At 45.0% G+C, this 26,189-nt stretch overlaps 1 protein-coding gene across 2 annotated transcripts in view; it reads right to left on the bottom strand.

Annotated features, from left to right (window-relative positions):
* PPM1H (protein phosphatase, Mg2+/Mn2+ dependent 1H) overlaps window positions 1–23,632 on the bottom strand; it is a 148,056-nt gene extending 124,424 nt beyond the window's left edge. The window contains exon 1 of one of the 2 annotated variants that reach the window (XM_062609498.1): window positions 23,283–23,632. In XM_062609498.1, coding sequence (XP_062465482.1) covers window positions 23,283–23,518 — 236 coding nt within the window. In that variant the 5' untranslated portion in view covers window positions 23,519–23,632. The remainder of the gene's footprint in view (window positions 1–23,282) is intronic. The other variant, XM_062609497.1, reaches the window with a different exon arrangement.
* Window positions 23,633–26,189: the final 2,557 nt, after the last annotated feature.

The following is a 26,189-nucleotide window of genomic DNA, read 5'->3' as shown; positions in this document are numbered from 1 at the left end:
CAGTAAGGATTTTATTGCATATTCTGTTAGCTTGGTTTTAAAACCTAAAGGTGCTGGGTGCTGCAGGGGACATTTGCTTTCGAAACCAACTGAAACATCAGTGTTCAAAATCACCTACACACGCTATGAGAAAAATTAGAAGAGAAAACACTCTTACCATCTTCTGGTTACCTGATGTCTGAGTGCAGAAATGAATGCTTCAAACAGCGTTTTGGAATGAGGGACTCTTCATTAGGGACGGTAGTGATAGGACAAGGGGTAACGGGTTAAAACTTATACAGGGGAAGTTTAGATTGGATATAAGGAGGAAATTCTTTCCTCTTAGGGTGGTGAGGCACTGGAATGGGTTGCACAGGGAGGTTGTGAATGCTCCATCCCTGGCAGTGTTCAAGACCAGGTTGGATGAGGCCTTGGGTGATATGGTTTAGTGTGAGGTGTCCCTGGCCATGGCAGGGGGGTTGGAACTAGATGATCTTAAGGTCCTTTCCAACCCTAACAGTTCTATGATTCTATTATCAGGTATTTGAACAGAAGTAATTAACATCAATTATCATTAACTTTTTACTTCTGGGGGGTTTTGGTGGTTGGGGGGGGGGGGAGGTTTGGTGTTTTTTTCTTTCCTTTTTTTTTCCCCCCTTTTATAACTAATTTTTTTATCAGGAAGAAAGACAACAATCTCTGCATTTTCTTAATGCCATAAAACAAGCTGGAACACAAAATGGGTACTCTTTGCTCCTTGTAGCACACAAAGCATATTTTCACTCAGAACCACTAAAGTCCTATAATCAATATTTTTAAATGCACAGCCTAGCAAGTTATAAAAAGAACTCCATTAAGAATAGATAACACTCAACGTAACTCTAAAAAAAACCCAAAACTTATTTCCGATATGTTTTATTTCTGCTCCGTGATATCAACTTCCTTGCTTTAACACGTCAATAATGAGAAACCATGGGATTGACGCTTCCTTGAAGGTCAATAAAAGGCTTCATTGTCTCCTCTGCAATTCACAACACTGGAATGACAGCAGCAGAGCTAGTGAAACTTGGTTTCTCACATTCTTATGCCTCTTGAAGCACAGTGATGCCATACCAGTCTGTCCCAGCTACCACCACGGCCCTGTGTTCTCCTCTTCTCTTATGAAACAGCACTTAATCTTCCAAGATTATTTCCAGCTCCTTCTGCACATCCCTCCTTGCAGGGGAAGAGCCAGTGTGCATTATGCCCACTCCTTAGGAGCTGAATAACATTAAATCAAAGGGAGGAGGTGACGCAAACACTTGCTTTTAATTAATTAGAATTAATCGAAATACAAAACAGTGTTCTTCTAGCAGTCAAAGGAGCACCAGGGTAAATGCAAAGATATAGTGAATATCTCAGCAAAAATATAAATGCTTCATTTACAGGCACCCCCTAATTAAAATGTTGGCTTTTTTTCAAGAGTGTACACTGACAAAGACGTGCTTTTACAGAATCCTTTCTGGTACTTTGCAGACCAGTTGTGAGAAACCATCTTCAGGAACCACACTTAAATCTCAGCCTTGCTAGTCTGAAACTGCAGGCTGCTGCTCCTCTGAAGTGGGAAGGCTGCCCCTTTGCAAGTGGCCGTGCTCCAAGTGTCACTGCCACCACACTGCTCCCCAACTGCTTCTTCAGGGCTATTCTATAGCTCAGGCTTTATAACTCTGTCACCATCCACAAGGACTACCTAGCACACCTATTCTGTATGCAAGTGCACGGCATTTGGGGGGATCAGCCACTGCTTAGCTAATTGGCTGCCTGCTTAATTACAACCCCATCTGAGATAATCTTTTCTACATGGGTGAAAGTGCAGAGCATCTCCATAGCTACTAATAAGGCTGTCACAATCTCTAATCAGAGCAGTGTAAGCAACGCCAAGTAGTTATACGTGAAAGACTTCAGCCAAGTGCTGTAACCAATATAGCCAACTGCTATGAAAATAGATTTATTAATATGGGTATTCTAAAAAGTACATTTCCAAGAAGTTCTGAAGCCAGAAGAGAGAAGCTAATTATCTAGACAATTCTAATCTACCACCCATCCTTTCATGTGATTGAAATATCTCAGGATCAACATCAGCCATTTGTGTTTGTAGAAACATTTGGTGTCTCTAGAGTATTCACTTGTCAAGTTAGGACCACATGATAGGAGTTTCACTCATTTCCCTCACAGAGCCTTGAATTACCAGCACCACGGAACATTTGTGTGTCATTTCTCATCTGAATTAACAGTTGTAGCTTCCAGGCCTTTTTCTGCCTTTCTTCACTGCTACTTCGTAACACATTTTCCCCATAAATATTTTCATGGCTCTAATCAGCTCATTTCTCAACCTTTTTTTTTTTTTTTTTTGGTCAACAAGATAGATAGACTACATCCAAGCCTCCTCCTGCAAGGCACTTTCTTCATCTTTGGAAGAACATCCACAGCCCTCTTCTTCACCCTGCAGCTCTTCCAACATCCTTTAAAGAGTGCTGGTACCAGAACACAGCCTAGTGCCCCCACAATGTGATATGCAAACACAAAACTTTATCCACCTACAGTTCTGGGGCATGCTATGGATGCAACAAAGAGATACAGCCAGACTGCCTGGGAAGCACAGGGTGTCTTTTCATAGACACCTCAACCTAAAAGCAGGGCCCAAACTACCAAAACCCCAAAGCCTTCAGCTCTGCCCACTTACGTTGAGCAGTAATTCATAGAATCACAGTATCACAGAATGGTTTGCGTTGGAAGGGACCTTAAAGATCATCCAGTTCCAGCCGCTGCCACAGGCAGGGACACATTCCAGTAGAGCAGCTTGCTCCAAGCCCTGTCCAACCTGGCTTTGAACACTGTCAGGGATGGAGTAGCCACAGCTTCTCTGGGCACCCTGTGCCAGTGTCTCACCACCCTCATAGTAAAAAACTTCTTCCTAACATCTAATCTGTATCTCTGCCCTGTCAGCTTAAAGCCATTCCCCCTTGTCCTGTCACTACATGCCCCTGTAAAAAGTCTTTCTCCTTCTGAAAGAGAAGACAGCAAAAGAGGAGACAATGCAGAGCACACCAGCGTAACAACCTCATGCTTTTGGAGAGCCAAAAAGTCTCCACTGAAAGTGATCTGCTCTGCCCTGCACCCAACTCCTATCCAGTATGTCCCTGTAGTTTTCCCTTTTCATCTCAGGAAGCATGATGGCCATCTCGAATTCTGTCAAGGTGATAAAGATTGGTCTGTGACTTCAAAATCCAGTATTAAGTAGCACACACTGTACTCCGCACTCTGCAAGCTGGAAATTTCAAAATGTGAAAGAAACCCTGTACACCAAGTCTGTGTCATTTAACAGACTTCCCTTCCTAGCTGCAGTCTCTGCAGATTTATAAACCAATTTGGCAGCAGCTCCAGCAACAGCATTGCTACACAACAATAATTACCAAAGCAGGAAACGCTCAATAATACAGAAATGATTCGCTGTCAATAATTCACTGTCATTACAGATATGTCTTTTTCATGTGAAGAAAGATGCTTCTTTCACCTTTTCCTTAATATCCTGAACAGAAAACAAGGAATTATCACCCCAAATGAAAGTACTGCATGAAATTCTCTGCGCAGTACACCCCACTGCTGGCACATACCACCAGGGAGTCAGGGAACCTCCAAAGCACCCTTTAACTTGGGAACAGCTATCAGGCTTGTCCAGGCATTCATTGCTGGAATAAAGGGTAGCAGATACCTTGCCTGTAGGGACCAAAGAGATAAAAGGCCCAAACTCAGCCCCATAACAAAGCAGCAAGCAATGCTCATGCATAAGCAACAATGATGCTCTCATAACACCACGGTTTTATTTTTATTTTTTAAACAGAACATTTGGGACAATACAAACTTCATATAAAATGATCACTCAGCCACTCAATTATCACAAGCACTTACGGGAATTCTGTAGTTTAGACAGCATTTTTAATTACTTGGTATAAGAAAGGCCCAAATTTGATCTAAGAAGTGACAGTTTGACAAAATCTCCTAGAAACAAGGCTTCTCAAGCACTGAATCTTCAAAGGTTTCTCATCTACAGGAACAGTGAGGAAGTGAAAATACATAATAGGGAGTTTTACCATGCCCAAACCATGGAGGCCATGGAAGAGGATATGGTGTTTGTCTGCCGCAGGAAAATCATAACGTATCTCTATTTAGAATATGCATGCACGCCTATTTGCTCTAGATCCATGTATAATCAGGCCTAGTATATATAAGAAAACATATGAAGGATTAAACATCAATTGCCTGTCCTCCTACACTTCCCATCTCTCTGCCAGGTCCCAAGAAAAACAGAAGGCACAGTAGCAATGGTTGGAAACAGACTCTGAAGTTGGAATACAGGAGGAAAATGCCCATTTTCATTTTGTAGCAGAAGCAGAACCTGTAGCAAGCATGTTAGTGTTTCACTCCCCAGAAATACCACCATATTCTGAAATTAGGAAGCTCTAATGGTTTTAACAGGATTTTAAAGATGCAGCATAAATAAGGCTCATTAAAATTTGGAGATGCGGCCGTTACATTTGACAACAGAATTTACAGTATTCTGCAAATAATTGTTTTAACATTACTCAAGCATCCCACATATTATAACTATTTCTGGGTGACTAGGAGAGCTTCACAGAATCCCAAAGTGTAATCTTTTGCTAACTTCACCATCTGGGAGTGCACAGACAGCACTTAATCCTACTGGCTTTTTTCCAAGAGACTTACAGTAAGTCTGTGGTATGCCTTTCTTTTAACAATCAAATGAGGGGGTTACTTTGTTTTTGATTGTGGTGTAAAATAGCCCATTATCTAAACAACATTAGGGAGATCAGGTCTCCAGAGAGCAATAGCATCTTTTACTGGACTAACTGACAAAGCTGAAACTTTGCTCAGTGTTTTCACCCAGGTATGCACAAACATCTTCAGAAATTAAGAAACACACAAAACTTCAAATCATAAGAAACGAGTTGCTGGTAGAACATTGGGCACATCATAAGAAAAGAAAGGCACTAGCTAGTGAGATGATGGGAGAAAGGGCACACTAGGAATGAGAAGGGTGAAGCAGGAAAGCAGGGTGTAATTGCAGGCCAGGTCATAAAGCCATTCAACATATCTAGGGATATCTCTTCTGTTATGCATATGTGTATCTCTACCATTATCTATTATGCATATCCAGAAGAGTTAGAACAGGCTTGACCTCTCAGGTACATCTTTGTAAAGCTTTTCATTGCTTTTTTTCTGGATTTTTTTGCTTTAACTCAGAAGGATCAAGACCAGGAAAATGATAGGAAGATACGGAAGATGATTCCTGCTGAAAACAGAGTGTTCCAGCCCTTCACCAACTGTCTGCAGGAAAGCATCAGTGTGTAGTCACCCACACAATTCACATGAAGGCACTACTGCCCTGGATGGAGCCTTCTGCATTCAGAGCACAGATAGATTTCAGAAATTCTTACAGCTCTGTCCTCCAAAGTATTAGTTATAAATGTATGCTATTCTGACACTGCTTGGTTTCATTTGGTTTAGGTTATTTTCAGTGCCTTGGAAGTTTGGTCTTTGTGAAGACTGTGGTAAGGCTGACAGCTCTTCTGAAGGCTCAAGAAGTGATGGCAGAAAAGGAATGTGGGTTGAGGATAATGGAAAAAAAAAAAAGTCTTTTGAGGTTTTGTCTTCCAGTTCTGGCTGTAAAATACACACTGATCTACCATGGTCACAAAGAGGATGGTAAATAAAGGGACAAAAAATCAATGAGAATTTTTGTTCCAAGTCTTTTAGGAAACATGGGCACAGCTTGTCCAGATGCCTGCTGGTTTGGGGGATGAAGGTTTTCTGGCGTGTGGGCTGACCTCAGAAGTTCAGCAAGGTCTGAGGAATCAAAGTGTGCTTACAACTTTCTTGTCCCCTAACACTCCTAACACAGGTCAAATGAACAACACAGCCAGGCTGGATGTCACAGACTGCAGGCTGGCAGAGAAAAACAGTAATATTGGTTCTCTTTGTAACGTAACTCTTATGCTCCATGCTGATTTGCCTCACCATTAATTAAAAGGATCAACATTCACAAAGAAACATAATTCACAAAATGTAACTGTCATGTGCAAGATTAGTCCAGCTGAAAAGCAGAGCAAGGTGGCTTTTCAATCTCAAACAGTACTTAAGAGCGGCAGCACTCTTAGATAAGGATATAATTAGAAGTTTTCCATTTCATTCAACTGTGCAAACAGCAGGGGATTTCAAGTGAGCAATATGATGGGAAGGTCCAAAGGAAAGTAGCAGGCAAAAGAAAACAAAGCACTTTGAAGAACACAACTGCCTCCCAGTTTGTCACAACACTGTGAACAAGGGAAGGCTTTGTCTCAGACAGAAGTCATACGTTTCTTTTCTTTAAAAAATTGTCCTAAATGGCTTTCCTGGCCAACACATACAGATGAAACCTATATTCTCGGCTGTGGTACACGTTCCCCAGTTGCTAACACCAAGCAAGGCAGCTGCTCACACACAAAGCCTCTATTTTAACAGGTCAACACTAGTAATGGTCCAGGATTTCAATAAATTGTCAAATTCCTATGTTCAGATTTCTAGATCAAATTCCCTGACCCAGTGGAATTGTACCTTGTCAGACTACTCTGCCACTTAGAGGCCACATTTCACTCTTCTGTAATAGGAACTGCACCCATGAAACATGGAGGACAAGATGCAGAAGTCAGCTTTGTAATCACATCACGTTGGAAGGAGATCAGAAGACATCCCTCAGACAGCATGGAAAGACTGTGAGACGTCAATGCTCTCCATAGTGAACCCTTCTTCCCATCAACTGCTGACTACCACAGACAGGTCTACTCCTCCACTCCATGGCCATGCCACCACTGGCTCCCTTGACCACAAAAGTTAAAATTGCTGCTGCAAAATGAAAGGTGTTGTAGCTCTGCATCCCCTGCTGTATAGGGCAGCAGAGACCAGGTGAACAGACACAGGAAAGGTCTCCCCTATTTCTTTCAACCCACACAAAGCTGATCAAGTCCTATGCAAAGGGTGCACACAGCTTACACAGCTACCTGGCAGCGTATTATTTCCTACCCCTCAGGTATTTGTTCAGATTTTGCACTGTTTCCTAAACAAGATGGAACTCCTTCACCATCACTTGAGTCTTCAGTCATGCTTCCTCTCATATGCCCACAGATTTACTTTTACCATAGCTAAACTCACAGAATTTACCAGGCTTTACTTTCTATTTGACTTACATCCAAGTTTGCTGAAGAATACTGCATAAGCTCTTATCTGCATAATGCCTGTTTCAGACGCAGAGCAATGCCTCATGAAGATACTCTAGCAGCAGCGTTCCCAAACAAGCTTACTTTGTACCTCCTATATGAAAACCCCCGTCTCTGTCTACACATTCACACTCATCCCTTTAATTTTGGTTAAGATCAGCTATCCTGCAAAGTGCTGTATTAGCTCTGTATATATTTATGCCCCTCAATACGCTGCGTGACATACCATTGCAAGCACCAGGTGCTTTTGTACTTCAAGTGCCTTTCTGAGTGTTGAGAACAAATCCTGCATGTTTCACACTGCTTGCGAGTACGACTGTTCCACTGTAGGTATTTTAGTTCCTTCAGGTCTTGTTAAACTCTCACATGGGAAACAATTTCCAATCTCCATTCTTATTTTCAAAGTCAAGACCACCCTGCTGCTCCTCCACATTGAGCTATTTGTCCCACGATTCTTTATGACTAATCCATTTGCTACGCACAGATCTTTTGTGCCTTATAACCTGCCCATAACAATGCTTGACTGTTTACTGTAGCAGAATGTTCACCTGATTTTTGTCAAGTCTTCTCCCAGTAGTACTCCTACAGCCTTGGGTAAGGCAGTATAGAGCCTCACAGCTCCATAATGCTTCTGGAGTGCTGGGACTCTCAACAGGAGATCCAGAACGATAAGACAAGAAAGACAGGTATCTGCACATATTTCTTCTGCCTTTTAGTTTCAGGAATGTGGACTAAAATATTACACAAGAACCGAAAGATGAAGAATAAGTTGTTACATGATGCCAATAGCCACCCGTAATATTTTTTTCTTCTTGGTAAGGTAGCCTTCCTCATTTCTTCCCTGTGGAAAAGCTCATGCTTTGGAATACCATAAAATAAGGACATCCACCCTTAAACAATGAAAGTTGCTTTCTGCAGTACTTAAATATGGACTCCTAAACTGAAAGGATTCCCCACTTTTAAAAAAACCCTTTTGTTTTAAAAGAAGTCTTCTCCCTATGAAGACACCACTTCTTGACATAGTTTGTGCTGCCACTTTCAATTTCTATTGCAGTTTTCATGGAAGGATCTCCTACATTTTGGTATTTCCTCTGCATACCGATTTTGGCTTGGATAGAGCTATATTTCTTCATAGTAGCTAGCATGGGGCTAGGTTTTGGATTAGTGCTGGAAACCCTGTTGCTAGCACAGGGATGTATTACCAGTTACTGCGGAGCAGTGCTCACAGAGTCAAGGCCTTTTCTGCTGTCACCCCACCAGCGAGCAGGCTGGGGTGCATAAGAAGTTGGGAGTGGACACAGCCGGGACAGCTGAGCCCAACTGACCAGGGATATTCCATGCCATATGACATTATGTCAGCAATAAAAGCTGAGGGAAGAAGGAGGAAGGGGGGATGTTTGGATTTAGGGTGTTCATCTTCCCAAGTAACCATTACATGTGATGGGGCCCTCAAGGTGGCTGAACAACTGCCTGCCAGCGGGAAGTGGTGAATGAATTCCTTGTCTTTCTTTGCCTGCATGCGCAGCTTTTCCTTTACCTGTTAAACTTTATCTCTTTATCTCATCCCATGAGATTTCTCACTTTTACCCTTCTGATTCTCTCCCCTGTCCCACCAGGGCTGGGAACAGGGGGAAGTGAGCAAGCATCTGGGTGGTGCTTAGTTGCCCGCTGGGGTTAAACCACGACACTCTGCATTGATTGTTATCCCAAAACAACACCACCACACAACCCCACCAAACACACCTTTGGAAGGATTTTCTCAGCAGCTCAGCTCATGTCCCATTACACTAATTGCACTGCTTTCTGCTGCACAGGTGAGTCCAGGTATTCCAAGTGAAAGTGTGAGAAATACCAGCTTAACTCAGGAATGAACCCAATACAGCACCGCGATCCACTTAATGCCCAGTAGAGACCTCTGTCATACAGGAAAGCATGAGAGGTTCCCTCTTCTATATCTCAAAGAAGAAAAAAACCCAAAAGACTCTGGGTTTTCATGATGTCTATCTCTAAATACACCTATAGATCCATGGTCTTGGGGTGTCCTGAAACATAAGACCCTGACCTACAGTTGTGAAAGGCTTCTTTGGCACGTCCTCATGCTTACATTGGGAAGCTTTCTCTTTTGTCACTGTTCACAGCCTTTCATTATCTGTCACAGCGGTTTCTATTCCTGTTAAACTTTCCCCCCCCCCAATACAGAAATGTTTAGCCTGCCTCCAGTGTGCTCTTTCCTGGGTTTGTAGGCTTCATTGTTGTTCTCTCTCTTCCAACTCCTGCCTCCTGCTTGCCTTTCCCCTCCAACCCCCACGGTCATTACTCCTCCTCTTCAGCTTTGCCCATAATTAAGGGTGAACACAGTCTTCTCAACAGTGTTATAAATGCAGACTTACACAGAGGTGATCCATTTTCCACTATTGCATCCCACTTCCCTTTCATGTTACCACTTTCTCTGTCTGTTTGACTACACACTGAGCAACTGGTTTGGCGTGCTCTCCAAAAGCATACTAGAGGGGTTCCAGTAATTTCAAACCACCTACCTGTGTAACACTAGTTCAAATTATCCTTGCCAAACACCACTACATTTCTCCAATAATAAATGCATCTAGTTACTTATCTAGTGTTTCCAAGCTCTCCAGGGAGTATGATGCACTTCAAAGGGGAAAGAACAACAATTTCCCCTTTCATTATTTGATATTGAGGGAAGGTTTGAGGGTGGTTTCTGTTGTTTTAAAGGCACTAGGTCATTTGCTTGATAGCCTGAAGAAGTCTTCTGGTCTTTGAGAAAGCTGGGAGGGCACACAGCAGTTACACCACATACCAAAACCTCAGCATTGTAAACAAGTGCAAGAGAGGCAGTGCACCTTACCCTGTAATTAAACTAAGTGATAGTTTTTATTTGTAAACAAGGCAGTCCCACACAGCCTCTCAAACACCAGCCTCACTAAGCCTGCAAGTTTACAGGACTGGTATCACAGCCTTTTATCATTATAGCATCTCTTCTCCTGCCCCTCCCAAGCATCTGAACTAGCATGACAGGACAGATAACCTGAGGCCATCCCAACACGAGATGAAAGTGAATAATGGTGAATCTGCTCCCACCTTGCATCCCTGGGGGATGCTGAACCAAACATCTGTGTTACAGCTTAGGCCATGCATCCCTTCCAGCAGCGGCTGTGCGCTCCCTCCCTTCCCCGGAACTCTCAGGCAACTGCCATAGGGACCTCTCTGCCAGGGTGCTGATGGCACCACCGCCACACTGGCAAAAAAGGCCACTAGAGGAAGGGAACCTGATGGGAAGAGAAGGGGAAGCCTCCATTCACACAGTTTCTCTAAACTGCAGTATCTCAAGTTTGCTGCTCGAACAAAGAAGCAACAAGTTCAGCCCACAGACCTCAACCCTCTCCAGAGCCATTCACTCCCCAAGGCTCAGGCAGCATTTGACTCCAAGTCTGTGCACGTTTATTTGCAGTTCCTCCAGAAAACAAAAGATACAAACAAGGTATTTTCTGCCTTCTCCCTCCTTTCTCCTGGAAACAGAAAACAGGCTGAGCCTTTGAGGCCAATGCTTCCTCCTCCCCAAACAGGGGCCATAGGGCACACCAAATCTTGGAACAAAACTAATCATCTATGAGCAAGTGATGGAGAGACCTTGATCTCAGGCTGCACTCTACCTTTCATACAAGAAGACACCCTTTGCCCCCAAAGTGCTGTGCTGTGCTGTTCATACACAGGAGCATGCCACAGTGTGTTTCATTCCTGTCACAGAGGGTCCTGCCTCGGCCCCTCTCCAGCAGCATTTCTAACACTTCACATCAGCACTTCCACACAAGTTAAGTGGTTTTGTTCCCTTAGCACTAAAAGGAAAAACAAGTGCCTCAACGGGGAAAGAAGCCTCCAGATCATTGACTTCAGGTAGAAGCTGTGGCTTTTAGAGACAGCTCTGTCCCCAGTCCACATTAAACCAACCACACCACCAGTTTCAGGAGCAGCAGCAACATATCAGCAAATAATAAGATCCCAAAGCAAACCTTTGGGCCAGAAAGACCTAAAGAGCAATTTGCCGAGTACACGTAAGTTGTTCCTTGCCTTTGTTTATACATATACCTAGATACCTGGGAGAACTATGGTCATTTCGCGTTTCCATTTGCATGCTCCTCTTGGTTTCACATGTCTAAATTATACTGTGCAACAAAAACTAGAAACTCACTGCCAGCTATGAGGGTTTCTTGTTCTCTGGTTCCCAGTGTCTTTTTCATACAAATGAGCCAAGTACCAAAATAATTTCCCATCCCCGCCATGAAAGCACTACGCTAGCTTGTGATTTAAGAATCAGACACTTCTAAAACCAAGCAAGAATGGGATTACAGCTAATCACATTAGCCTATAACTTTTTTTTCCCCCTCTAAAAGCAGGATTAAAGGCAGAGATGGGGAACTTCCCACATTCCCACACACCAGCTGCATTCTTCCAGACTAGGCTTGCTGAATGGCTAATAGAATTACCATCCACAGACCTAGGATTTTCAGGGATTACTCTGGAGAGGTTGCTTAAGGAACTCACTGGGCTGTAATTCCCAGCTTTGCACTACTGGAGAGGGACAGAGCAACCTTAAAATGACATTGAAAAGTACACCAGAGGAAGTCCCAGGCTGAAGAAGTTGTCATCTGCATTTTGCAAGGGCTATGGAGACACTGATCTTCATTTAGTTTATTGAGAAGAATAAAGAAATGAACTGAAAGCACAGGAGTGTAGATGTGATTAACAAGAGAGGTGACAAGGTAAGGGAGAGGGAATCACCCTCCAAGGCTGATGCTGACATAGCTTTCTTTAAAAATTAAAGAGATCAGTAAGTTTTAATGTCTTACCAGTTCCTGCATTCTGGTTGAGAGCACATGTGACTGATACAAGTTCTCACCTTCAAATGACACATGGAAATGGCTGGAAAAAAACTGCTTTTTGTGCAGAGAATGGGAGGAAAACAGGAAAGAAAAAATTCTGTTTACATTCTGCAAAATGGAAATCACTCATTTCAGATCAATGACATAAGGTTAGCTTTATGATCAGTATTTTCCATTTCTAAATGCCTAACCAAACACCTGAATAAAAAGGCATACTCCATCCCCAGCAGCACCACACATACAATACAAATCACTATATGACTCTAAAAATTTCTTAAGGATAAACATTGCAAGCTTGAACTTAGATCAAGTCCTTGCAAAGAAATGGGGGAAAAAGAAACCCAAACAACTTTTAATTTCCTTTTACAGCCAAGACACCTAAAAATAAGCTCAGCAAAGAGAAACAAGTAGAAGTTCAAACAACTCTAATTTCTACTCGTGAGCCAAAGACAGATCTGGAAGAAAAAGCACTTTCTCAAATGCTTTCAAAACCCAGCAACTTAAGGAACCCAGCTTTCCTGCACATGCATCACATACTACTGAACACAGAATAAACCCAAGACCTGTACTCAGCCAAGTGCCAAGGCACTTGCAGAGACGTGGAGCCATGGAATTAATGGCAGGGGAAAGGGATACAAGAAGAGGCACTGAGCTCCCCAGAGGGCCACTGAAACCAGCAGAGGTACAACACTTTGCATTCCTGGGTATGAGCAGAGCATTCAGCAGAGATTATTATCATATGATAATAATCACCACCATCATCATCAGTGCCAACTTTGGGCAACTTCTTTTTCCAGCACTAACCTCCATTTAATCCAAACTGTTTCAAAACCTAACAAAACATATCTGAAATCAAAGCAGCAATACCTATGATATTTTCTTAGCCTTCAAAGAGCTGTGCCTTTAAACATCATGCCTGAACCAAAGGTCAAAACCCTTGTTCAGGTAGTTTGCCACGAAAAGGATCCTATTTTACCCCAGGGAATGTATCAAGTGTTTCATGGCTGGGTAAAAGGCTGAAACTGCTGTTTCAGAAGAAACTGCAGGATGAGAGCTCACAGCACATCTATCCACATGGTGACCTGCTACATCTGAAAAATAGATCAGTAAAGAACAGCAGGTGACTTTTTTGTTTGTTTGCTTTCTTTGCAAGACTTCTCCACAAAAAGGATGACAGTTCAAATTGCAAGAGCTGGAGACCCATCCTCATTCTCACCTCCAACATAACACTCCACCAAGGCTCAGACTGTTAGCTCAGACTGACAGCTATTTTACGGCATTACAAACATGCGCTCCGCATCCTCTGTTTCTGAGGAGGCCTCTAACACATACCTAAAGACAAACAAATCATACTTGGCCTGAATTAATCTGTTTTGGCCAAAAAAAAAACCACCACCCCAAAACCAGAAAGATCTGCTGGAGCTGGATCAATTTTGCCACTCTGCAGGGAGAGCAGAAATTATCGTAACAGGCCATAAAGGACAGAGGAACAAAGCAGGGAAATTCAGGACGGAGCAGAGGGGAGTTAAAAATCTCACCTCTGTTGCCTTTAAGCAACAGAGCAGATACACAGACAGCACAGCACAAAGGGCGCTTAGCTATGGGACCAGGAGATTCAGTAAAAGAGGAATTTAACTGGGAAGATTTTGGAAAGAGAGCTATGCCTATGAAAGGATCCCTAGACAATCTCACAGACCTTTATCACCAGTCCAAGGACACTTTGCTGCAGGATTTCTGAAACAGTTGTATGCAGGACATCAGAGCATGATCCTCAAAACCACCTCAAGCTAACATCCAAACAGCACATACTCCTTTTCTACTCCAACTCAAACATATGTTGTTGTGTCATTCCCCCTTACCACCAAAAGAAATCTCAACTGTTTAAGGTGCAAAATAAAAGTAGTGAAAGATACAATCAAAGCTCAATCTGTTTCTTTCTTTATTGTAGCAAAAAAACACCATGGAAAGCATACAAGCAATGGTATACGGTATTCCATCCTTTCCCCTACCCCTCTCTCCCTGAAGTCAGGCAAAGCTGACCACTCCAAATCATGGTATCAGTGTCATCATCACTGCCTGCAAAGGAGCTTGAACAGCATCAAAAACAGTCACTCGAGGTTGACTACACCTTGTGGCAGCACTTCAAGAAGAGAGGAGAAAAAAAAGAGATTGGAAATTGTTATTCACCTTTGAGACACAACCACCACCAGGACTCAGGACCTGCTTCATGAGAAAGAAAGGTGCAGAGCCTACAGGATGTGACATTGCTCCTCCTCCAGCAGAGGAGATCCTCAGCAGTTAAAATCAACCTGGCATTATGACAAGTGAAACTGATGCACAGACAGACCTCCCCACACCAAGAGGGAGAGGGGCTGGCATAACACTCCTCTTTTTCCTCTTAGGGACCAGACCATTCTACTCCTGCTCCTCTTGGGGATGGGGACCATTTAGAAGCATTGCCATGGCCATCAAGACCAGGGTCACACAAAATTCAGGTGATCACACAAACTTTTGTATCAAAGAAAAGAAAGGGAAGGAAAGGAATTGGAGCTAAACACGGATGATTATCACTGAAGTGAACAGCACTGACAGTTTACCATTGTAATTTTTCCCTCTTCTAAAAAATATACACATTTTCAGTTCTATCAAGTCAGAAGGTCTCCGAGGACACAGCAGTGCCTATACCCCTCTACCTCAGCAGCCCTGGACTCCCCCTGAAGACTCTTCCCTTTAAGCCTCATTCTGTTGAATACAGATCCCAAACAACGAGTGAAGCTCTATGTTTGCCACCCTGCTTCATGCCGTAAAGGCCCACCTGCCACAGCACACTGACAATCTCTTCTCACTTAAGCTTCAGGGTTTTATAATCAGCATGAGTGCCAAGTCACATAAAGGGTCCATATTTTGGCGATGCCCAACTATGTATTGCCCACACAGCCTCCTGCTCCAACCACTGCACTTGCCAACGTTGGCTCCCTCAACTTGGAGTTATTTTTCTCCTTCCCCCTCTCAGATGTCAGCATCTAAAAAATGCTGTGATCAAGAACCAGAGATGTCCCTTAGACTGGTTTTTCCCCAGCACAACCTCCCCCTGAAGAAGTACTGGGTGTAGCATTTATTTAGAGAACACTAATCTCTGTGGACAAACACCTGCCTTACGTACAGTACCGGGAGGCGAAACCATACCTGCTTCCAGCCATTTTATGAGCTTCATCTGCTGAAGAGCTCATAGAGCATCAATCATTTAGCACCCTACCACTTACAATCACAAGTACCATTGGCAGCATCTACTAAACAGCAAGTGTGCTGCTGGACAGAGGAGCTGGGCAGCAGGTTCCAGCAGTGAAGCTGGCCAAATGGCTGCGATGGACCTGCTGGCCACCTCCTATGTGCTTGAACCTCTGTAATTACCACATAATTACAACCCCCAGGCCATGTCTGTTGGATTTGGGGGATACAGGGGCTTGGCACAAGCTGTTAATTCTCTCACCGCCCGTGCTCAGTATTTTGCACTCTGAGCACTTGAAACCGTGACCCCTTCTACTCTACCTAACCACTCTACACCACTGTGTATTGTAGCTGACCACCCTGAACATATACCCTACCAGGTAAATGTAACTGGCCAAATGGGAACCAAGTCTTACAAGTCACCCTCCTCCTTCTGTTTGAGGAAGAAAAAAGTCTTCAGACAGTTAAAAGACAACAAAAGGCATAGTTAATACCCAGCTGCCAAGGCCCAGTAGGACCTCTTGCATTTCAGAGCAGCAAGTTCAATCAGAACACAAATACAAAAGGGACAGGATAAAAATTCAGGGTAGATGTGATCCAGAAGCCTCAGTCTCCCTGCACAAACACTGTGCCAGCATACACACAGCACCTATTTCTACTCCAGCCCCATGCCACAGTCAGCTTACTCTGTCTCCTCTGTCCAAATCCACCCAAAGCTGTCTCCCTCCATTCACTAACAGTACTCTCCTACTCCAAGTCTTACTCAGGATGCAGCTCAACATAGAGCTGACTCAACATGTCCTAAAACCCAAAAGCCCTATTTCTTCCTTGCATGATACATTGACCCCATCGCAGGAATGACCTGTGCTTTGCAGTGCTGCTTCCTTTCAAGGTCGAGCTGAGCGTGTTTCATTTGATCACATTCACAGGCTCAAACCAGTTCACCCCGAGGGGCACAGCCCTGTCAGATTACATGATCACTGCTAAGCCATTCCTATTTACACCCTTTCCCAGTGATGCAGCTGCATCTAAGACAAATGAAGAAAGCTGGAGAGTTTGCAGATAACATCTGCCAACTGCCACCAGCACCGAGGCAGAAGGGGCAAAGGAAGGCTGCCTGGGAGGACACAGTCACCCTCCGGTTTCAGAAGCCGCGATCACGCTCAAGCGAGCTTTTCAGAAACACATGAGACAGCACTAGCCTCAAGCCTCTGAGGAACTAGCAATACACGGCAGCTCAGAGGGATGAATTTCATACTTGCCTCATTAGGGATCGTGTGTGCAATTCCTAGTACATTAAAAATACCAGAGTACATGATTTAACTGCCCTCCCTCCCCCTTTTCTCCTTTTACCCCCATTAGTTCTAAGAAATTAGAGACCACACAGGAAAAGCCAAGCACACAATGGCAGGAAAAACAACTGTGTTGTCCAAGCACAGAACCTTAAAACTTAGGATTTGTCCCCTGTATTTGTTTCAAACCTCTTGCCAAAGCTTATCCTCACTGCCTCGGCTTCTTCACCTGAAGAACCAGAACATTTACACATGTACACTTTTCTCCAAGGTTATTCCAAGATTATTATTTGCAAGACAGCTGGCAGATTAGAGGCATTATATAAATATTACATGCTATAGTATAAGCTCTTACACAAGGAAAGGGATTTCTGAAGCTCTTAAAACTATCATGAGGTTTCTACAGGCAGTTTTATATGAGCCCAGGCTTAAACAAGAGTCTGGCAATGCGCATTAAAGTTAACATTATGCATAGAAGAATAATTCACACACAGGAAGAACGTTTAGTTGTCTTTGGGTACACATATGGGATTTAGCTCATTCATCAAGTCCTGCTCTAGTCCATGTTCTGAACTACAGGAAGAATAAAGAAACATAATTCTATCCAGACAAAGAAAAGTGTAAACAAGTGGGTTTTTTTAAGCTTTAAAAGGAAAGTAATGAATTATTTCTGTGTACTTAATCTGACAAGACAGTCAAACAGAACCAGGTTAAAACAAACTAAAATGGCATTCCTTTTCCCAGGCATACCTTCCTCCTGAAACCTGTACCAAACAGAATGCATGTAAGGAATGTGTTTACCGATGGGTTATGAGTCATTCTCCCAGCTGACAGCTAGAAAGACTGGCTCCCAGAAATGAGAATCTAACTTTCAATCCACAGGAGCATGACTGTGCTGCTGCCCCCTGTTAATGGGAGGCAATGGGGATTAGAATAAACCACGAGTAGTTGCAAACCTTACAGTATCCTCTGACATCAACATACTGCCCAATCCAATACAAGCAATTTCTGCACTTGCTTTGCCTCATCTCACCGTAAGCTTTCACGTGCTTCAGATAGTTATTACAATACACGAAAGGTACCGCAGGTAGAAAAATATCTGTGTCATCTTAACTCACAAAATCAACAGATTTTATGTTGATTGTGCCAACAGAAGATTTATGATCATTGAGAAAAGCTGGAAATTATTTTAATAAAAACTCCAGTGTATTCTCACATATATGCATTTCCTACAAGCTAAGTAACACAGCAGGAGAAAATATGATGCAACATCATCAGCCTTACAAAACAGCCAGTACTTAGAGCAGAAAAAAACCTCCATCAGCTTCTTCCCTGTTTCATTTGGAACTTAAGTTATTGCTATAACAACACGCTACTGTAATAATGCTGTAGAAGGACACAGTTACCACACTTCACCTACAACTCCACATTCATTATGGGTCAGTAGTCACCACACCATGGAGCAAACGTTAATTGCTACTGCAGGCCTGCGGAGCAGAGAAACCACAGTATCTCTGAAATGTAACATTATGGAAAAAGAGCCCGGACTTTGTCTCTCATCATGAAAAGCACTGCTGGGATAATAAATTGACTTCATAAGCCAAGAAACATACACAACACCAAAGTTGAGTTTCTGGCTGCCTATCATAACTTGCAACGGCAAAAATAAGTGAAGTGTCATTTAGAAATCTTTCAAAAATCAATTAAAAAAGGCAGGCAAAATTGTCCTCTGCATAAAGTCACAGACAACGTACAACTGAGACTTTCCCCATTTCCCTTAAGTGTATTTAATAGTACCTTTTGATATTGTCCAAAGAGATGGCAGAAAGGTTAGAGTAAAGAGAGGAAAGCCTACGATAGAGAAGCAGGCAGCTACAGTCCCATCCCCTGGATTCATACAATTTAGAAAAGCGATTATAGTACTGAATCCTGGACTACCAAGTATACACATTCAAAATAGATGGAAAATCACTAGCCTTGTTTTTCCACCACAAGATGCTACTTGATTGCAGTTTCCCTGCAATTCCACCAGCACAAGCAGCAGGCTAGTCCTTGTCATTTGCAAATTTAGCATCTATTTTTTCATGCCATATGTACGGAATTCAACCAGGACACGAAGGCCCTGCTCCACCCTGCTCACCCTCTGCCTTCACAGAGGAGTAACAAAACAAAGCAAAAGAGCTAAAGGTGAAAAACAGTGTTCTGGGTAGACTCCAGATGCAGGTGAATACCATCCAAGTCATTTCATTACATGTTATATACTCCACATATGCTATCACCTCTAGTTGCTGGTTACTTTCAGAGTTTAATGCAGGGGCTGAGGACAGCTTAGCAGAAGCTCTGCAGGGAAGATGTCATTACACACCGAAAACAGCACCGAGAAGAAATTCCCCTCCCAGTAAGAGAGAGGTCAATGAAGCAGAAGTTCAGAAGACGGCTTGCGGCTCAGACAGGGAAAGGTCTGGAAGAGTCATGAGGCCTTGGGAGCACAGCTGCCTGCGGAGGGGAGGGAGGGCATGGAGTAAATAAAGTGTCAGGCAGGAGCCTCCTCCCAGCCTCCTTACCCAAATAAATCATTTCACTTTTCAGAGAGCAGCAAATCTCCTTAGCCCTCCGGATTAAAAGCAGACTTACAGGAATGTTTGTTAACAGACTGCCCTCACCCTGGGTCATTCCTGATGAACATCAGCTAACCACACGCAGTAAAACTACTTTGACGATGCCCTTGATTAAAGAGAAGTTTATTTCTAAATGAAATGATACCTTTAAAGACAATTAAAAAGCTTGCTGGATGTGGGATACAATTCTCATTTTGCTTCCCCAGAAGGTTTGATGACCATTAGACTAGTGTCTGTGGTGTAAGAGTATCTTTCAGAAACACCTACTGGCCTTTTGCCATCCTGTAGTATGAGGCGAACTGAAATTCAAGGTCTCAGGTCTACCATGCAAAGAAGAAGAGAGCAGGACATCTTGTTTCAGAAGACAGCTTTCAGGCTGCTCACAAACTAAGAAAAGCTGAGTGCCTATGGGATTCCCGCTGAAATTTCAGGAAGCAATGATGTTTTATCCTAGCACCAAGTATGTTGCTAAAGATTTCATTTGCCTGCCTACATGCTTCTCATAATGATCACACTATTAAAAGAGGGGAAGCCAATAGTAAAAAATAAAGGCTAATTTACATTTCACTGCATAATACCACAGAGATAAGCAGGTAACTTTAAAAATAAGTTAAAATATATAACACAGATGAGTAATATTGCAAAAATATCCATTACAAAGAAGTTCAGTACAAAAGAAGCAAGAAAAAGGGGAGGAGAAGTGCTTGTTCCAAGGGAACAAATCAGACAAACAGGCACATGCCACAGATGCCTTAACATCTGTGAGAAGAAACAGCGGGGTGGGCTTCTTTATCACCCTCTAAGTTACCCCAATTCTCAGGAATCAAAGGAACAAGAGGACGTCCCTGAGAAAAACCTACATATTTTGTGGACTCAGACTGCTTTAGTCCTGCATGGGAACCATGCCTAACCCCATATTGCCTTCTCCAGCTTAGATGAAACACCGACATGACAACACAACATCAAGGAGCTCTGGTATCATCCATAAACTGGTATGTTTTACAACTAAAGAAAATGAACACTGCAAACACTTTCCTGGGCCAAAGCCTCCAGGTGATCTGTTCTCAGAGCCAAAATTTCTCCTTAGACACAGCAAGACTGTGCTTTCCTGTCAGAAGTAAGGACTGTGCAAGCTGGTGCTGGGCATAGAGCGAAAATGCACCAACTCAAACCCCTCTGTGCGAATGGCCCGCGACATCAGGGCAGACTCAATAAAGGTGGTACATACTCTCTCCTTACACCTCCTGAGCAAAATCCCTGCCCTTTAAGTCTGCAATAAACCCTCCTTACCTTTAAAGAGTAAAAACCTCAGTGCCCAAAGGCATCCCTGCCAACAAAACACTTTTGTTGATTTGCTAAAACATGAAGACACGAGAAAGGCAATAGCTCAGAGAAGCTGGACCTCACAGCACTGCGGGTACAGCATGGAGTTTCTGATTCCTTCATACCAAAGCAGACTTGTAAAATGTGTGTTAAATGGCTGACTTTTGTATTAGGCCGCAAGCTCCTTGTGAGGACACCAAACTTCCTCCTAACATTCTTGCAAGTGCTCACTTGTACTGTAACAAAAGGCCAACATTGCTCGGAAAGTTTCCTTTATAGACTAACTATAGCTAATGCAATGCTAAATAATAGCATAAAAATACTTCAGTCCCTGCTCCCCCCCAAAGAAAACAAACTTTAGAATATATAATGGTAATTTGACCTTCCTGGTATTTTTCCATTTCTTTCCTCTCTATAATCAAATGTGTTCCAAAAGGAAAATAGATACTTTGAACATACACCTCCAAGCAAGTCTCACAATTATTTTCAGAAAGCCTGGTAATAGCTCAGTAGGAGTAAAAAAAAAAAAAAAAAGGAAAAATAAGTAATATTTGGCAAACCCTGGGTTTGTCCTTACTTCTTTATTTATTAATGGCTGTCACGCTGCTTTGCCTTTGGAGGACAGTGCAGTTTTGGCAGCACTACTTTCCTCTTTCCTTCTGCGCAGCAAGCATTTTGATATCTTCTGGTTACCACCAGACCCCATTTTGGAAGACCACACAGATGCTTCTGGGAAGAGCCTGGTAACACGTTCACTAGCTCTCTCTCTCAGGAGTACCAAGCTCTGCTTCATCAGCGCTAGAACCAGTACAACTGCACTGGGAGACAAATGAAAACAAAACCAACCCCTTCAAAACCAAACCCAGAGATAAAGCAAAAAGCCAACCTTTTTTCACGTAAACAACAGGAACTGAGAAAGCCAGTGACATTTTCATGCTTCCCAATTAACCAAACCTCCCAAAGCTTGGAAGAGTAACAGGTATATGAAAACAACCCTGGTGTGTTCTTGTCCTTTCATGATCACCAGGGCCATTCATCTCCAAACACTCCCTCACAGGTTTCATCCATGGGGCCAACCCAGCCGTTTCCTTTCTGGCACGCTCGATAGGCAAGGCTTGCAGGCAGCAGTGGATGTGCATACCTGGGAGCCAAAGAACCTCCCTTTCACTTTGTCACCAACTTGCAATTACAGTTACTTGCTGAAAGCCACAGCACCTCATGTAAGATAAAAATAGCAGCACTTACTTGCTTTGGTAAAGAATTGCTTTTTAAGGGACCATTATAGTAGCACAATTAGAGCTTACTTTTAAACATTTATACTTATAGTTCCTAGGGAATATGCTCAGTAGTCTGTTCAATTCTTTAATAATCTGAAGAGAACAATCCAAATCTCTTCCCATTCCTGTGTCCCAAATGATGTAGCAACCTCTTAAATAAAGTTAGTGATTGCTCATTAACAATGCAAAGCCTTCACTGTAGTTTTTGCAGTAGTTTTGTTGAGAATTCATGTATGCCTGAAGAGATAGCGCTCCACAGCAAAATAGTTTGTACCTTTGGAAGAGCCAGTTTAGTGCAACTTGCAACCTATGAGTTGGTAGAGCAATACGGATGGCCAGATCTGCACAAGACTTAAGAGACACTGGCAGAGAGAAACCAAATACTGATTCCTGCTCCCAGCATCAAAGAAAACAAAGTGTCTACCAATACAGGAATCAAGTGCAAGGACATGCCTTGCCTCCACAGCTACTCCCACCGTCAGCAGGAAGAGGATCTGCCTCCAAACAAACACTGCCCTTTGCCTGGCTGGTATTTAAGGCACTGCACGCGATCGTTTAACTGCACTGAAGGCTACAACGAGGTTCTGACCAAACACCCTCTAAAGTAAATCCTATGACATGAGAGAGTCAGGGCAACAAGCTGCTGGGAAAGCCCAGGTTTGGGGTTAGCCTAAGGATTGTTCTTTCAGTTTGGGTCTCGCATTTCTCAAGTTCTTCCCCAGACTGGAGAGCACCTGGGGAACAAGCACCCAGCCACCATGAACGAGCACGACGACGCCTGCCAGCGGGTCACAAGGAAAGTGCCCCAAACCCCACACGTTCCACCGCTTCTGGGCAGCAGGAAGCAGTTACACGCGCACAAACCAAGCCGGGTTTCCTATCAACGGCCTTTTTCATTCCCGAGTCAAGAACAGAGGCAGTTGTTCACCCCCGGGGTTCACACCACCCTTGGCCCCAACGCCCCGGAGCCGTCACTGCGGGTAGAGGAGCCCCAGTGCTGCCCATTTGTTATCCTTTGCCGGTCGCGTACCGGTCCGATACCCGCGAAGATTCGCAGGGGCAGCTGACCGTTCGCATCCTCGGCCTTCCAGAAACGGGCTACCCAGGTGTAGAGCTACGGCCGGGGCCGGACACACGGAGCCGCGGATGCCGCTTGCCCCGTCCTACCCCCCCTCCCGGCTCCCGCTGCCCGCGGCGCCACGCAGGCCCGGTCCGGTGCTCCCGCCGCCCCCGGCACCCGCCGCAGGGGGGTCACCCGCCACGGCAGCCTCACGCTACCGGTGCGACCGGGAGCGGGCTCATCCCGACGGGCCCGGCCGCGCTCCACCTGCCCGCCGCAGATGCGGTCCGTACTCACTCCGCGTAGCCCGTGGTCCAGGGCAGGCGCCGGGTCTCCTTGCTAAGGATGAGGATGGGGCGGGCGATATGGTCGGCGGAGCACTCCACCTCGTCCGGCGACAGTCCCAGGAACTCGGGTCTCCCGTAGGGGAAGCGCAGCGGCAAGTCCGCGCCGCTGCCGTGGTCGGCGCCCGCGCTGCCAGCCATGATGCCGCCCATGAAATTGGCCACGGCGGACTTCACCCGCGTGAGCATAGTACCCCCGCCGGCGGCGGCAGCGCCGGAGCCGCCGCGCAGGGCGGGAAGAGGGGCGCGCCGGCGGGCAGCGCTGCTGCTGCTGCGGCGGCTCCGGCAGCCCCCGCCGCGCTTCCGCAATGGGGGCGCCGCGCGGAGCCGGGCGGGGGAACGGCGGGCTCAGGGGCAGCGGCGGGTCCGCGGCCTCATTGCAGCAGCGGCGGCGGCAGCAGCAGGTTTCCCCCTCCCGGGGCGGCGCTGGGTGAACTCAGCCCGGCGGCGGCGGCGGCTGCTGAGTCATGTGATAGCGCGGCTGGATTTGCCCGGGCGCTTCCTGCTCCTCCTGCGGCACCGGCGGGCTCCGGGCACACGCCGGGCACGGGCGGCCCCCGCCCACCTCCCGCCGCGGCAAGGGGGGCGGCCGGCGGCAGGTGCGCGGCGGGCGGGGCCTGGCACGGCAGGGCAGGGCCGGGCCGCCCCTGGCTGCCTGCGGCGGGGCCGGGAGCGGTGCTGCCTTTCCCTTCCCGCGGCCGCCGTTCCGTGAGCGTCCCGGGAGCTGTAGGGCTTCGCTGCTGGCCGGCGGGAGAAGGCCGCCCGCAGCGCGCCCGTCCCTACTGCCCCGCGGCTGAGCCACAGCAGGGCAGGCGGGACGCTCTGCCAGCTCCCGGTAGAGCCCTGTGAGCTACGGGATGTGGGACAGGGCTCCGCTTGAAGGGTTTGCCGTCCTTCCCCTCCTTAGACGCGTCGGGGATGTTTTCCCTACAAAATCATGTGCTGGGAAGGAGAATTACAAGTCCCCTCGCCGTGAGGCAGGGCCGGCGGCAGTAGCCTGAAACGAGCCCCATAGGCGGCCGTGGGTTCCCCCTGCCTGCTCGCTCCGCCGCCGAGGTGGGGCAAGCAGCCCCAGGGTGATCTGCACCCAGCCAGGGCTTCGGGATGCTGCCATGGAGCAAAGGAGAAAGCACCGTATCTTCAGATCTGTTTGCATAGATATTTTATCCCTTCCTCAGGCTGTATCATATTGACCATGTCATACTCGTTTACCAAAAAAACCAACCAAACGAGAGGTCTGCTACAAGTGGTGGTTACCCAAATGTGTGGCAAGATTGCAGGTTTGGGTCTTCCAAGTTTCAGGAAAACGGGTGGAGGGAGCATATAAGGAGTATGTAGGAAGCTATTCTCTGTCGCAAGACTGTGGCAGTGCCCTGTGATGTTGCTGTGCTCCTGAGAGCTGCAAGTCTAGCTGAAAGAGTGACCTGGAAAACAGCAGGTAGGTACAGCACTCCAGGAGAGTAGCAGGAAAAAGCTGGTTAGTCCTCCTACGTGGCAAGTGGGGATGATCAACTGTCATCGACTTGGCTCATACTGAAAACCAGCTGATGTAACACTGAATGCACACTGCACAGTGTTGGAGACTAAGCCCTGTGAGCTCGCTCAATTTCTGATTGTTAAACATCCTGAGAGCTGAGTTCCAATAGTGCCTGTATTTGCTCTAGGTTCTTTGTGTACAGACATGGGAAATGTAAAGTTGTTGTGACACTTACCAGCTTTTGTGATAAAGCTGTCTATTAATAAAGTCTGCAGAGCCAAAAGTAGATCAATGAAGAGGGATGCTGAGAGTGTGTTAAGTGGTACATGAAGTAGAGCTGGGACAATATCCACCCCAAATTAAATATTACAGATAAACCTCTCTTGGGAGGAAGGGGTTATTTTTCTTATGTTTAGATGTTTCCAGGGCTGACGTTATAGATATTTTGAGGAGCAGTAAACCTCTCCTAGGTCAAAGAAATACTTGACATTAATAACTCACCATTTGATTACAGTGTAATGGAAACCTTTTAGTTCTTCATTTCATGCATTTGCTTTGCTTTGCTTTGCTTTGCTTCCTGATTATGTTCCAGAGGCCATTACTTTCACGAAAAAAAAAACAACCCACTAAATGAAAAACAAAAGACTTATTAAAATTCAGAGTTTCACCTGGATGCCATAACAGGCAGCCATTCACTCTTATTTCAGAGTTACAGGGGAAGGCAAGCCTGAGGTTGTGGGATTCCCAAAGCCCCGTGGATACTCGATTTGGTGGCCTGAATCATATCTGACTTGTCTGGTTGCAGTTTGTTCCCGGCCCATTCCACCTGAGGACACTCTTCATACTTTCTTTTGTCTGCTAGGTGTCCAGTGCTTTTCATCAGACTGGCACTCCAGTGTCTATTTCCCTCCCTAATGCTTTAATGGATTTGCCATCTGGAAAATGCTGGAGAAGAGGGACATGAGCAGAACTTGACATGTATCCTGGAAAGGCTTGTTTTTTCCTGTGTAAGAGTAGAGCCCATCATAGGTTATCAAATCCACTCCTGGAGATGCTAAGGCAGCAGACTAAACTTTGCAGGTTTTTTTGACCCAAAGACTTTGAAAAATGCCAATGACAAACTCAAACAGAGAGGATGCAGTGTTTGTCCTCCTACTCCACCTGCGGTCACTGTTTTGCACAAAATATGAGGGAGAAATGTAAGGGAACATATGTAGGCTTGTTAGAGTTTAAATGATTATCTGTGTGATATGTTAAGGAGAAGCTCAGATCAGACATATGGGGAGACAGCTTAACAGCTCACCACTCAAAACAGATCTGTGTGCTATTTGAAATTCTGTGGGTGCCTGCCTGTGGCACAAGGATGCTGTAAGAACACAACAG

The sequence above is a fragment of the Pezoporus occidentalis genome, unplaced genomic scaffold (assembly GCF_034315485.1).
Source record: "Pezoporus occidentalis ecotype Australia unplaced genomic scaffold, CSIRO_AGI_Poc_V1 ctg138, whole genome shotgun sequence".
Lineage (NCBI taxonomy): Eukaryota > Metazoa > Chordata > Aves > Psittaciformes > Psittacidae > Pezoporus > Pezoporus occidentalis.
This window is presented reverse-complemented; position numbering and strand designations above follow the sequence as displayed.